Source organism: Cnephaeus nilssonii (genome assembly GCF_951640355.1).
Source record: "Cnephaeus nilssonii genome assembly, chromosome: 7".
Lineage (NCBI taxonomy): Eukaryota > Metazoa > Chordata > Mammalia > Chiroptera > Vespertilionidae > Cnephaeus > Cnephaeus nilssonii.
Genome location: NC_137078.1, coordinates 82,330,440 through 82,343,059, shown reverse-complemented (window position 1 = coordinate 82,343,059; position 12,620 = coordinate 82,330,440). Strand labels below are relative to the sequence as shown.

The 12,620-nt window shown below is 48.3% G+C and overlaps 1 protein-coding gene across 1 annotated transcript in view; it reads right to left on the bottom strand.

The window, feature by feature from the left end:
• The window catches only part of CSMD2 (CUB and Sushi multiple domains 2), a gene marked incomplete at its 5' end in the record, with an annotated part of 537,662 nt that overhangs the window by 172,065 nt on the left and 352,977 nt on the right, over window positions 1-12,620 (bottom strand). Inside the window, 1 exon segment of the mRNA XM_079778373.1 lies at window positions 8,566-8,760. Within this exon segment, the coding sequence (XP_079634499.1) occupies window positions 8,566-8,760 (195 nt within the window).

Genomic DNA, 12,620 nt, shown 5'->3' with positions numbered 1-12,620 from the left:
TGAAAAGAATCTTCAAACAAAGTCCTTGCCACTCTAGAAGGGCTGAGTACAGCTAGCACTTGGGTCACACTGGTCTTTGCTTTGTTCCTCACTCGGCTGCCAGGCCTGTGGCAGAGACCCGCCTCCCTCCCAGGCACCCCCACACCCAGTACCTGGCGCTCTGGCGCTGAGAGTGGGCAGAGCCCTCTGCTTGGAGCACCAGCAGGACCTGCTCCACTGTGAGCTCCGTGAGGGCAGGGACCCTGTCATTACCTTACACGACTCAGAATCCCCAGCATTTAGCCCAGAGCTTGGCACAGTTGTCCCTCTGGGCTAAAATTCAGCGAGTATCTCTTCGATGAATCAATGAATGGATGGAAGGATAAAGGAATGCTGTCCATGTCGGTGGTCTAGGCATACCTCTGATCTCCCTAAGCTCGTAATCACTGTCCCTTGGTCTTTCTGCCCATTCGCCCCACTCCTCAGCTTCCCATTCTCACCCACACCTTTCCCATCATTCTTGCCTTTTCCTGCAACCAGACCCTGGGCCCCCATGGTGGCCATGAGACCTTTTCCAGTCCTCCTCCTTCGGGGCACATGGTCATATTTCACTAGTGAAGTGATGCTAGGCCACGTGACTGCGGAAGTGACGTGTGTCCTGTCCATGTGGAAACTTGAAGAGCCAGGGCATGATCTGTGACGTTTCCTGCCTCGGTGATTGTGGAACAAGAGTGGACGTCCTGTCAAGTGACTCTGAGGAGCAGAGCCGCTAATGACCGTGTCATCGGGTTCTACATGCAGTCTCAAAGAGATACAAACTCCTGTGTTTAAGCCACTGAGGTCTGGGGGTTGCTTGTTAACACTGTCTAATCTTGACTAATATACCTCCCTCCCCACCCCCAGGGCTGCTGCTCCTGTCACCACCACTGCCATGGACTGAGAACCCACTCGTGCTGGGCATTTAGCTTCACATCAATAGTCATGTTCAGTCTTCACAAGACACAGACCCTGTGAGGAGCTTCTATTCTTTTCTCCATCTTACGCTAAGAGTGCTGACGCTAATGGAGGTTAGGTCTAGTCCTGGTTAGCAAGTTAGCGCCTGCACTCAGACCTGGAAAAGGGCATACTAGTAAACCCAGAGACCTCAAGCTGAGCAGCCTCCAGGGTTAAAGGAGCCCTGCTTCCTTGGCATTTCCCTGCTCTGGGGCTACCAGGTGCCAGATGCCCTGAACAAGACCGGGAAGGGAACACAGACACAGAGCACTTCTGTCCCTGCAAGATTTTGTGGATTCCTCCAGGCAATCAGTTTCATAAGATACAGCCAAATGCAGCACACCTTTCCTCTCTTAATTCTATAAACTTCTTGGCAATGTCTAAATTAACTGCCAAGCATTCTTAATAGAAAGTTACAATGGGAAATTTAATTAACAAAAAATAAACAATATAATAATGGTGATAACAGTAGACAACTCATACTGAGACATGACATTGACTTCTTTATTATCCCCATTTCACAGAGGAGAAAACTAAGGCTAAATAGGCTAAGAGATTAGATTGAGAGCTAATGAAGTTACAGCGGAGATTTAACCTCAAGACCCATCTCCAAATTCCCCTGAGCATATAACAGTTCTACAGCCACGGCCGACAGTAATGAGCTCATGGCTACTGAGAGCTTACACATGCCAGGCTTATGGATTATCCTTGTGACAACTGCAACACTAAAAGGCAGACACTGTTATTATCCTCATTTTATAGGCAGGGATTATTACCCGTTTTCAGTAAGCTGAGGCTTGGAGAAACAGGTAATTGCACACCACCTAGATCAAATGCAAAGTAAATTGCAAATGGGTATTACCACCTCCTGGATAAGCGTCGTTTTCAAATCCTGTCCATCCATCTCTCTGAAACTACTAAAGCTTTCCTCTATTTCTCCAATGGACATGTGAGACCTGGCAGGTGGGGAGAGGCGTGCTGAGCGCTCTGTCCCCGGGTCCCGCTGCAGGGACTGAACCTCAGCAGATATAGGGACTCCCTCTTGGCTCCAACTCAACGCAGGCCCAGCCTCTTTGGTTGCTGTACTGGGATCGCCTCACTCACTTTCCAGGAAGCCAGAGATCATACAGTCACTCGCCTGCCTCAACTACTCTCCATTCAGTGCCGATTTATCAAGGAAAACCCTCCCTAAAATCTCCAGCAAGGGAAAGCCGAATCCCGCCTTAGGTTGTCAGTATTTTGTCTTCTTTCTCTGCTGCATCATTTTATTACCTTGGCCAGGTTCATCTCTTCTCCTGCTCACGTGATGGCCCAACGACCTTTCTATTCATCCACTCCGTCACTCTCTCTGGCTCAACTTCATATTCCAGGGTGGCAGTTGCCAGGCAGAGAGATGGGCAGGATTCCTAAATGCATGTCTCTTTAACGTTTGAAAAGAGGCTCAACCTCACTCTCACTAAGAAAACACACATTAAAACTACAGTGAGAAATTATTTCTCATCAGGTGGGCAAAACCCAGTCTGAAGACATGTGAGCTGGGGGAAGGCAGGTATCCTACGACCTTGCTGGTGTAAATTTATGAAGGAAAAATTGGTAATATCCAACAAAACTCATATGCACTTACTCTATGATCCACAAATTCTATTTGAAGAACTCTATCCCTAAGATATATCGACCTCATCTTGACATTTTCTGTCCCTGACCTAGACCCAAAATATGAAATGACATATATAGACATATACAGAGATATCTATCTATCTATCTATCTATCTATCTATCTATCTATCTATCTGAGGCTGTACAAGGCAGCACTAATTAATAGGAAAAAATTGAAAACAGCCCAAACGTTGAGCAATGGGGAACTGAGTAAATGAATTGGGGTAATCAACAAAATGGACTATTTATGAAGCTATAAAATAAGAATGAGGAATAGTCTATATAATGTCGAGGAGATGACCTAGAATATACTAGTATTATTAAGTATAAAAGCAAGGTAGATAAGTAAATAATAAGGGTATAGTATGATTTCATATCTAAGGGTGTGAGACACACACTTATTTACTCATATTAACAATCAATATTAGAGTAACCTAAAATCTCAACATTACCTATGAAAAAGGGAGTGAACAGGGTACAGAGGCTAGGGATAGAAGCCAGACTCTCCCAAGTATATACCTTCTTTTAGGTTTAACTTTGGAACTTTGTAAATATTTTGCACAATTAAAAAGAAATACTGACATTTGATAAGTCATGTCTCAAAATTCAAAAAAGCAGAGGAAATAAATGAATACAATCCTCTATCAGTTAGTAGCATTATCACACAGGAAGAAAGGAGTGAAAAAATTAAAAACACTGTAATCTGATAGCCCAACCTCAGTAGGATACGGGGACAAGAAAAACTGAAAGAAAACCAACGTAAACTATTTCCAGTAATGACACTGCTGTAGGTAGTACTGGCCTCACAGTTCTGAGACTCCTGGGTATGCATGGTGGGTGGGAAATTGTGCTGGTGGTGTAGGGAACTGGGGTTTTCAGCAAGAGAGAAAGGAGGTACAGATATGACACGAGGAAGTTAAGTAAAAAGGAAAACATGTTTGTACACTGGAAATGAAATGAACCCATGATGCATTTTATCCTTAAAAAATGATTTCTGAGCTCTGTTCATTGAAAAGACTTAGAAACAAGGACTTACTCAATAGTAAGGAGTGCACAGGGTAGAGAGGCTAGGAGTAGAAGCTAGAGCCAAGATTATAAATACAATTTTCCACTTAAAAAACAACAACTAGGGCTCCTGGGAGAAACAGCTGGGTCTAGGTCAGGGACAGAAAATGTCAAGATGAGGTCGGGTTAATTTCAAAAGGTTCCCACTGGCCAATGGGACAATTTGAGAGTCGATTAGAGTAATAAAAGCAATGTATTTAAATAAAATACATTTAAATCCACTGGACTTTAATAATATTTAAAAATGTTCAGCTTTTGAAGGTGTTAGGGAATCAACTCATTAATATGAAAATAAATAAATAAAGGAAAATAATTAAGTATTTCTCCTGACTTTCCTTTAGGAGTTTTATCTCAGGATAATCACACAGTTGATGCAGGCAAGTTTTCTGTAAGTATCCCAGCTTATAAAAGAAGAAGAAATGGTAGCCTGTTGCCAGTTTGCAATACCTAGGCTAGGATGGTTATAATGTTAGAAACTCCATAACTACCCTTACTTCTTCCTTGGAGGCCTAAATGAGCAAAACCATCACTCAGATTCCTCTCATGGGAGTGGGGAGAACTCACCTTCTTTCCTTTTTTATAGAACTTAAACATTTTCTGATTGTAAAAGGAGCACATTTGGTATACACATAGAGAAAAACATGTACACATGTTTATACCAGACTGTTAAACAATTTCCCCTGGGGAGTGAGATCGGGAAATGAGTGTTTTCACTTTAAACTTTATCGCATTTGTGTATTATTTAAAATTTTATAAACACCAACTATTACTTTAAAAATGAAAATACATACTCACTGTAGATTATTTATCTCCTGTTTCCCCCCCCCCCCCCCACATATTTCTTGTAAACAACATTAAAAAAAATCCAGTTTGAGTCTCTGCCTTTTAATCAGGAGTTTAATTACCTTTATGTCATGACTGATATGTTTGTCTTACCGCTGTTATTTTGTTCCATGCTGTCAATTTCTGATGCTTCCGTGGGGGGGATCCTATCTTTGTCTTTTGTGACAGACAATATGTCTCCTTTGTTTTAATTTTCTACTGGGATATGGAAAGCAGAAAACCTGCTTCCCATCCTGTTTGTGGATGATTTTAACTCTTGCATAAACATGTTTGAAATTATACTCTCTCCAGTGATATAATTCAGGAAATATACAGTGGCAGTGTAGCCAAGGGTTTGGATTCTGACTCTGTCACTTACAAGCTGGGAGAATCCTAGGCAAGTGACTCAACCTCTCTATGTCCAATGGAGACCACAGCTAACCTACTTCCTAGACTGGTGCATGGCTGAAGTGAGTAAGTAAAACACTCATCACAGTGGGATAGAATTCGTTGGTTTTTCTTTGAAAGATCAAGGAAAAGAGGAACATGGGGAGAAAGAACCAGACAGTCCTTTGTAGATGCCTTCACTACCTGGAAGTCTTTCTTGGGAAATTTCTGATTTTTTTTTTTTTAAATCCTCATCTGAGGACATGCTTAGAGATAGGAAGAGAAGAAGAGAGGGAGACAGTTGGGGTGGAGAGGGAGAGAGAGGGGGAGGGAGAAAGAGAAACATCGACCAGCTGCCTGCCCTATGCTCCCTGACTTGGGATCTAACTAGCAACTGACCAGCAATGGAACTGGCAACTTTTCGTTGCACAGGAAGACACTCAGCGAACTGAACCAATCTGGCTGGGCAGGAAATTTCTGATTTTAAACATATGGATCCCTTACGTTCTCTAGATCCGGAGTCATCAAAACCCAGCCCAGGGGCCACATCCAGCCCATTTACTTGTGTTGTCTCAGGCTGTTTTCATATAACGGTGGCCAAGTTGCGTAGAGACCACGTGCGAGGCCAAAGACACTGGCCCTTTAAGAAAAGTTTGCCGATTGCTGCTTTACATCAGTCAGATAATCATCCTTCTTTCTAAATTTAGAAGAAGGCTTTTTCTCCCTTGTCCCATTACAGCCTCTCAAAAACAAAGTGGCTCTTAGCATATATTAAAGATTTTTTTAAAGTCCATTAGCTCCTGCATTTAATTGTCCACAAGGTGGGGATACTTAATCAAAAACAAAACCAGGAAATTGAAAAAGATGAAGATGCTGATTACAAAGCAGGGTTCTCCCAAGGCTGGGACACAGCGGGGGAAGAGGCCACAGAGGGGCAAGATTCCCAGGGTCTCTCCACTTGACCTGCGTGTTAGCTCTGGTTTGGCCATCCTAGGTGGCTGTCTCTCACTCCGCCCCCTCACGTGCTGCTCCCCAGGCCCCTGAAAACCAGGGTGGCAGCAAAGGCCGCTCACTCTGAGAAAAGTGAGCAGGCTCTTCTTCCTGGGGCCACGTCAGGGTCTCTCTAACAGGCTGCCCCTTTATTTTTGATGGCCTATTATCCCCCCAGAGACAGAATGAATGGGACAGCTTTAGTTTCAAAATTAGGACTTTGCCTATGAAGAGTGAGCTGAAGATTCTCGCCTGCATCACACGTGGTTTTGAGTGTCTCGCTGCCTTCTCGAGGGCAGGGCGGTGGTTGAGGGGCACCTGATCCTGGAGGGCAGCAGTGGGGAGAAGAAGAGGGTTCTGCAGTTACCACGTCCTGACGCCTCTTCAGGGGGTCAGCTCCACTGGGACTGAACCCCACAGGCTCAGAGGCCTGGGGCCTGGGCTTCTGGCCCGGGAGTGGGGAGAATCTTGGTGAGAAGATAGGACCAACGCCCACGGAATTGGTAAGAAAAATTAATAGTGGTTAGACCAAGAGTTGTCCGGAATTAGGAGAAAGGGGAGACCAGGGGAGCGAGAGACAGTAGGGAAATGTCCTGGACGAGATGGACGAACATGAGGAAAACCGAAGACCCACAAGTAGGAGGGAGAAGGAGGGGCCGGTTGAGGAAAGGTGAGTGACCACCGACCGACAATTCCCAGACCCCAGGCTCCACATGGCTGCTTCACAGGGTCACCCGCTTCACCCGCAAACAATCCCATCGGACATGCGTGATTATCGCCCTCTCCAACGAGGGAATTGCCTAATCGCCCTGTTCCACAGCTGGGAGGAGGCGAAGCCACGAGCTTCGCGTTGTTTCTCTGCGGCTAAAGCTCATGCGATTTCCAAAACTGCTCAAGTGCTGGGGAAAATGGCAGATGAGGTAGTGCGGACCTTGCTGTGGGACTTTGGAGGCTGGAAGGTAGTCTGTTCACGTAATGATGGGGCGGGCACCTGGAGGAGGGAAACGTACCACTAGACCTCTCACGTGGAGTGATACTCATCTAAGGGGTCCGATGAAAAAGATCAGGTTAAAATAATGCTCACGGCCAACACACATTAAGCACTGCCTCTGCCAGGCACTTCTCCAAGAACAGTGCCTGCTCACGACAATCCTGTGAGGAGGTTCCCATTATTAACCACACTTTACAGATGGGGCAACTGAGGCACAGGGAGGTCAAGTCACTTGCTCAGGGTGACTCCAGTGTAAGTTGCAGGGCAGAAACAAAAGGTGGTCTGGTGAGGGTCAGGACTCTGAAGACCATTAAAGGGGCTCTAACCTAATTCAAAGGTCATTCATTCATTCATTCATTCATTCATTCAGTGATTCCTCAACCAGCACTGACTGAGCATCTAAGTGCCAAACAATATGTCAGTTGTGGGAATAGGAGGCCAAGGATGATTCCTTAACCTCATGGAGTTTACAAACCAGTGATCACACAGCTAACACTTTTCAGGACTGACTTACTTTATGCCAGAATCTGTCCTTTACATATGCATCTTATTATTATCACCGCCACACTTTTTCAGCTGAAAAAACAGGCTCAGAGGGAAAAAGTGATCTGCCAGGATTGCAGCCCAGGCCCCTGACTCGAGAACCCACAGACCCTCTTACACGCACTGTGCTCTCGGTGGTCTCTCCCCTTCTCCTGCACCTGTCATCTCTGGGACAGTGCTCCATCCCCCCCCCCCCCCCCGCATTTGTTCTCCTGTCTTTCCCACCTGCTGGTCACTGTGCTCAGATTTGGGTTTGGGGACTGGGTATGTAGAGAGGTCTCGTAGGTCTCTACCCGCTGTCCATCAAGTGAGATGAGAGGAAGAAGCTTTCTGGCTCCCAAAGGAGAGAACCACAGCCCCTGCCTCCTGAGCACTGTTACTGCTCCCAAGGGCCCATGGAATACGCATTACTCATCCATTATTCGCAAACACGTACGGAGGGCCCATTCTGTGCCAGGTACTGTGTTTGGTACACAGAGTCGACACAATTCTGCCCTCGAGAAGCTTAACTTGTGTTTTAAAAGCCTGCAGTTTGGTGGCACAGACAGTTGGTCTCTGAAATGGGGTAAAAACCTGCTCCGTGTGGCGAGGCAGGATTGAGGAGCCGCCACGGTAACCCCTGTGCTGGCATCAAGCTGTGTTTCCTCTGGCCAGTCTGCCCTTAGTCCCTGGGGACCGGCCACGGGATAAAAAGGCAGCATCTAGAGGGGCACAAAGGCCAGGCCTGGATGTGTCCAGGGCACTGGAGAAATCAGCGTGTGCAAAAGAAAGAGTGGCAGCAGCTTGGAGACTCGAGAACTCACAGCACGGCCCACTCTGCTTTGGTGGATGGAGCAGCCCTGGACGGGTCAGGAAGCAGGGCTCCCAATGGCTGTGATTTCGAGAGTTGCCAGTTGAAAGAGGTGTTGTGATGCCTGACAGTCTACAACCAGTGTTTTTCCAGTTTAAACTCTGGCTACCAATAAAATTTCTGTGCAGAGTGGTTCTCCAAGCCCCTGCCATTCCAGTGCGAGGGTGAGAGGGTGGCCCTGAGTCCAGGAAGAAGAGGAGGATGATACGGAAACGCACCAGGTGGTTCAGGCCACATGGTCCCCTCCCCAGCCTCTCTGCACAGCCAGCCCCAGCCCGCAGGCACGCACCTTCACACCGCAGCACGGCGCTGTTCCAGACCACGCTGCCCTCCTTCAGGATGCAGGTGATGGTCTCGGAGCCCTGCGTCCCAAGGAAGCCTTCGTCACACAGGAAGGAGATGGAACTTCCCAGCTGGAGGCTGTCTCCAAACCGCTTCCCGTTCACTGGAATGCCTGGATCCGGGCACTCATTGTGCCGGAAGGCTGTGTGGATGGGGGTCAAGGATGTGATTAGGCAGAGCTGGTGTGCAGAGCGACCCCCCCAAATCAGCTTCATTATTACCCTAGCCCTCCACCAATCCCCCAAGAACCCACCATGCTGGAGGGAGAGCCAGATACCCCAGAACCAGGGACCGCCATGCCACATTGGGAATAAAGCAGGTGATTCTTAAACCTGGTCTCCTGCCTTCTGAGGCACCTAATCCAATTTCCTTCTAATGAACATTTATAGATCAGGCAGTAGGCTAAGTATTTCTCACATTCACTCATATCATATAATGATTCCACGAAGTAGATATTATCCCAGTTTGCAAATGAGGAAACAGGCTTATGCAGATCTGTCTCCCCAATGTCAAATCCATTCCATGCTTCCCTAACTTCAGACAGTGATGGGATCACTTATGCAGCAGGTGAGCTGGGCTCTGAATCCTGTGACACTAACAGACACTGAGCATCATGAAGTAGGTGCCCTGGAATCAGCCCTGTCGGAACCCATTTCCCTCATTCCCTCGCCTCTGCCAGGCTGCCTCTGCCTCTCCCAGGCGACTGATAATGCAGGCGGAGCTGGGGGAGGAAAGAGTCAGAGCACTTTCGGGTTTAATCGAGCTTTGCCTCTTGTTAGTTACATGGTCCTGGGAAACTTATGTAATCTTGCTGAGCCTGTGCTTCCTGACCTATAAAATGAGATCATACTTCACTTGCAGGGTTATTCTGGGGTAGAAATGAAAGTTGACATGAACAGTGGAGAATATCTGCTATGGCTCCTGATAGAGAGCAGGTACTCCGTAAGCCCTGTCCGTTTTTGCTCAGTGGATAGAGCATTGGCCTGCGGACTAAAGGGTCTCAGGTTCGATTCCGGTCAAGGGCACGTACCTTGGTTGCAGGCTCCTCCCCAGCCCAGATCCTGGTTGGGGTACGTACAGGAGGCAACTGGTCAATGTGTCTCTCTCACATTGATGTTTCTCTCTCTCTTCTCTTCCCCTCCCACTCTCTCTGAAAATCAATGGAAAAAAAATATCCTTGGGTGAGCATTAAAAACAAAAGACCCAGTGCCCTTCCTTCCTCCCGTTCACCTCCTCCTCTAAGCACATTCCCAGGCTTCCTCCATCAGGGGCGCCCCAGTTCTCGCACTCCTGTCTCTGAAGCCACACCCTGTTTGCATCCCTGCTGTCTGAAGGATGGTTTGGCAGTGGAGACAAGGCTCCATGGCTGCACGGGCAAGTACCACTTTCAAAAACCCCATTTACAAGCCTCTGAAATCCCCTGGTGATGGAGACACGTGCACAGTCAGAAACGGACAGTCCGCCCTGGCAGCTGCTGGATCTCACTGGAGGCAAGAGGCTGGAGATCCTCCTGCTGAAGGTGAGCTGGGGGGTCTGACATGGAGATGAGAGTGCTGATCCTTTGCAGAGCCTGCGCGAAGTCCCCACCCGCTTCCCTCTGACATGCAAAGCCGAGGTCAGCCCAGACTTCAGTCTCCCAATCTTTCTTTATTAGGAGCTATGACCATGGGGTGGCCCTGACATTTAGAAATAAGTGGTGCCTGAAGCTAGAAGTCCAGGCGTTAGCCCTATCACATGCGCGCGCGCGCACACGCGCGCACACACACACACACACACACACACACACACACAGAAAAGATCCAGATATGGAGCTTTCTTCAGCACCTGGGAGCAAGTGCTCGAGGTCAAGGACTTAAATACTGCCCAGTTCTAGCTGGCTGTCGTTCCGAACCTGTCTCCTGCCGTGTGAAAAGGACTAGATCTCAGCCTATGACGGTTCTGGTGTGGGGTCCGCTGTGATGACTGCACAATGCTCACATAGTAGGTGCTCAGTAAACAGTAGCTACTTCGTCACTTTTGGAGATGTTTCATATGGAAGAAGGAGGAGGTTTAGTCCAAGGAGTTCGAGGGGTGGAAAAGGATTACGGGTCCTTGTTACAGGGACACAGATTTCAGGTATCATAAGGGGAAGCATTCGGTGTGCTGCTGTTGCTATGGAGACAGCTGAGTGGGAAGTGAGCCCCCAACACTGGGCACATTCCAGCTCAGCCTTGATGATCATCAGTTGGGACGTGACCCAGGAGATGACTGTCCTGCAGGGGAGACTACGCTGCTGCCCAAACACTTGTCCACGGACGAACGATTGTTCACTAGCTACATCAGAACCACCTCAGAGTATTTTAAAAAGTACGTCCTGGGGCCCCAGTCCCTTGCAGATTCTGACTCAGCAGTGGGGCCCAGATTTAAAAATATTATTTCTACTTATCCATCCAACTGCCCATCTGTATAAATGCACAGAAGAGTATCTGATTCAGTAATAGTGTTCACCAAATGTTGGCAAGAACCATTTCTGGGTGGGAGATTTGGGTGGTAGTTAGCATTTCTTCTTTGAGCTGCCCCTGTGTTTTGAGTATTTACGTTTGGGTGTGCATCGTTCTCACAGTGGTGGAGAAACGCTGGAGAGGAACGTGAGGTAGGAGCTTGGTCCACCACCCTTTTGCCTCTTCCTCCCAAGGACCCAGCATGTTCTCCTTTCCTAGAAAACGGGGACTTGCTAGGATTTGGTTTTCCTGGGAGACTATAAGCATGTATTTGTTGTTAATTCTCACCCGAGAATATTTTTCCATTGATTTTTTATGGAGAGTGGAAGAGAGAGGTAAAGACAGAAACATTGATGTGAGAGAAACACATCGATTGGTTGCCTCCTGCATGTGCCCTGACCAGGGCCTGGGTTGGGGAGGAGCCTGCAACCAAGGTATGTGCCCTTGACCAGAATCAAACCCAGGACCTTTTGGTCCGCAGGCCAACGCTCTATCCACTGAGCCAAACTGGCTAGGGCTAAGCATGTATTTTTGCCACAGGTGCCCGATCAGTGTCCACACTTCCTTTGACCCTGCAGAGTTCTCTGCCGTCATCATCCTGGACAAATGGGCTTCCCTGGGGACTCCTTACCCGTCCTCTTCCCACTTCACAAGCAGGGAAAGAGCATTCAGTCACTCATGGATCTCTCCATTCAATAAACATTTACTGATCCTTACCACCCACCAGACCCCTGCTGGGCAGATAAGTAATGCATTCCCCTACCTGTGCTGAGCTCAGGGTCGCATGGGAAAGCAGGGTGAGCTACAAGCCAGAGCTGCACTGCTAGGCTGGGAGGCTCAGGGGGCCAGGGGGCTCTGCTGCCTGCTGCCCACGCTGACGAGAGCAGGGCGCCCTGGAGGAGGCAGGCTCGAGAAGGGTGACGGCTTCTAGCTAGCCTAGTGTCCTGAGGAAGTGCTGACAAGAATGTCAGGGAAGGGCTTTAGTTGGGGTGGTCCCTTGGAATCTGGGGTCCCCAGTGGCTGACCATTTGGCACGTACTGTCTTCAGCTCAACTAGACTGCAGGGACAGGTGGGACAAGAAAACAAGATCTCTGTGCCATGGATGGGGGTGGGGGCAGAGAGGATCACTTCTGTCAAAAGTACGAGGGGGCCCTCCAGGTTTGGCTCAGTGGCTAGAGCGTCGGCCTGCGGACTGAAGGGTCCCGGGTTCCATTCCTTGTCAAGGGCACATGCCCAGGTTGCGGGCTCGATCCCCCAGTAGGGGGTGTGCAGGAAGCAGCCGATCCATGATTCTCTCTCATCATTGATGTTTCTATATCTCCTTTTCCCGACCTCCCTTTCTTTCTGAAATCAACAACAACAAAAAGCACGGCGGAGGCTGGGGGGGGGGGGGGGGGGTGACCAGCTCTGTGCGTGCTTATGTGCATGGGGTGGGGCTTGAGTTGAGGACTTGCATTTCACAAGCAGCCTCTGGGGAAGGAGCTGGTTAACTGCTCAGAAAGACCCAGCTTTAGCCCCGTT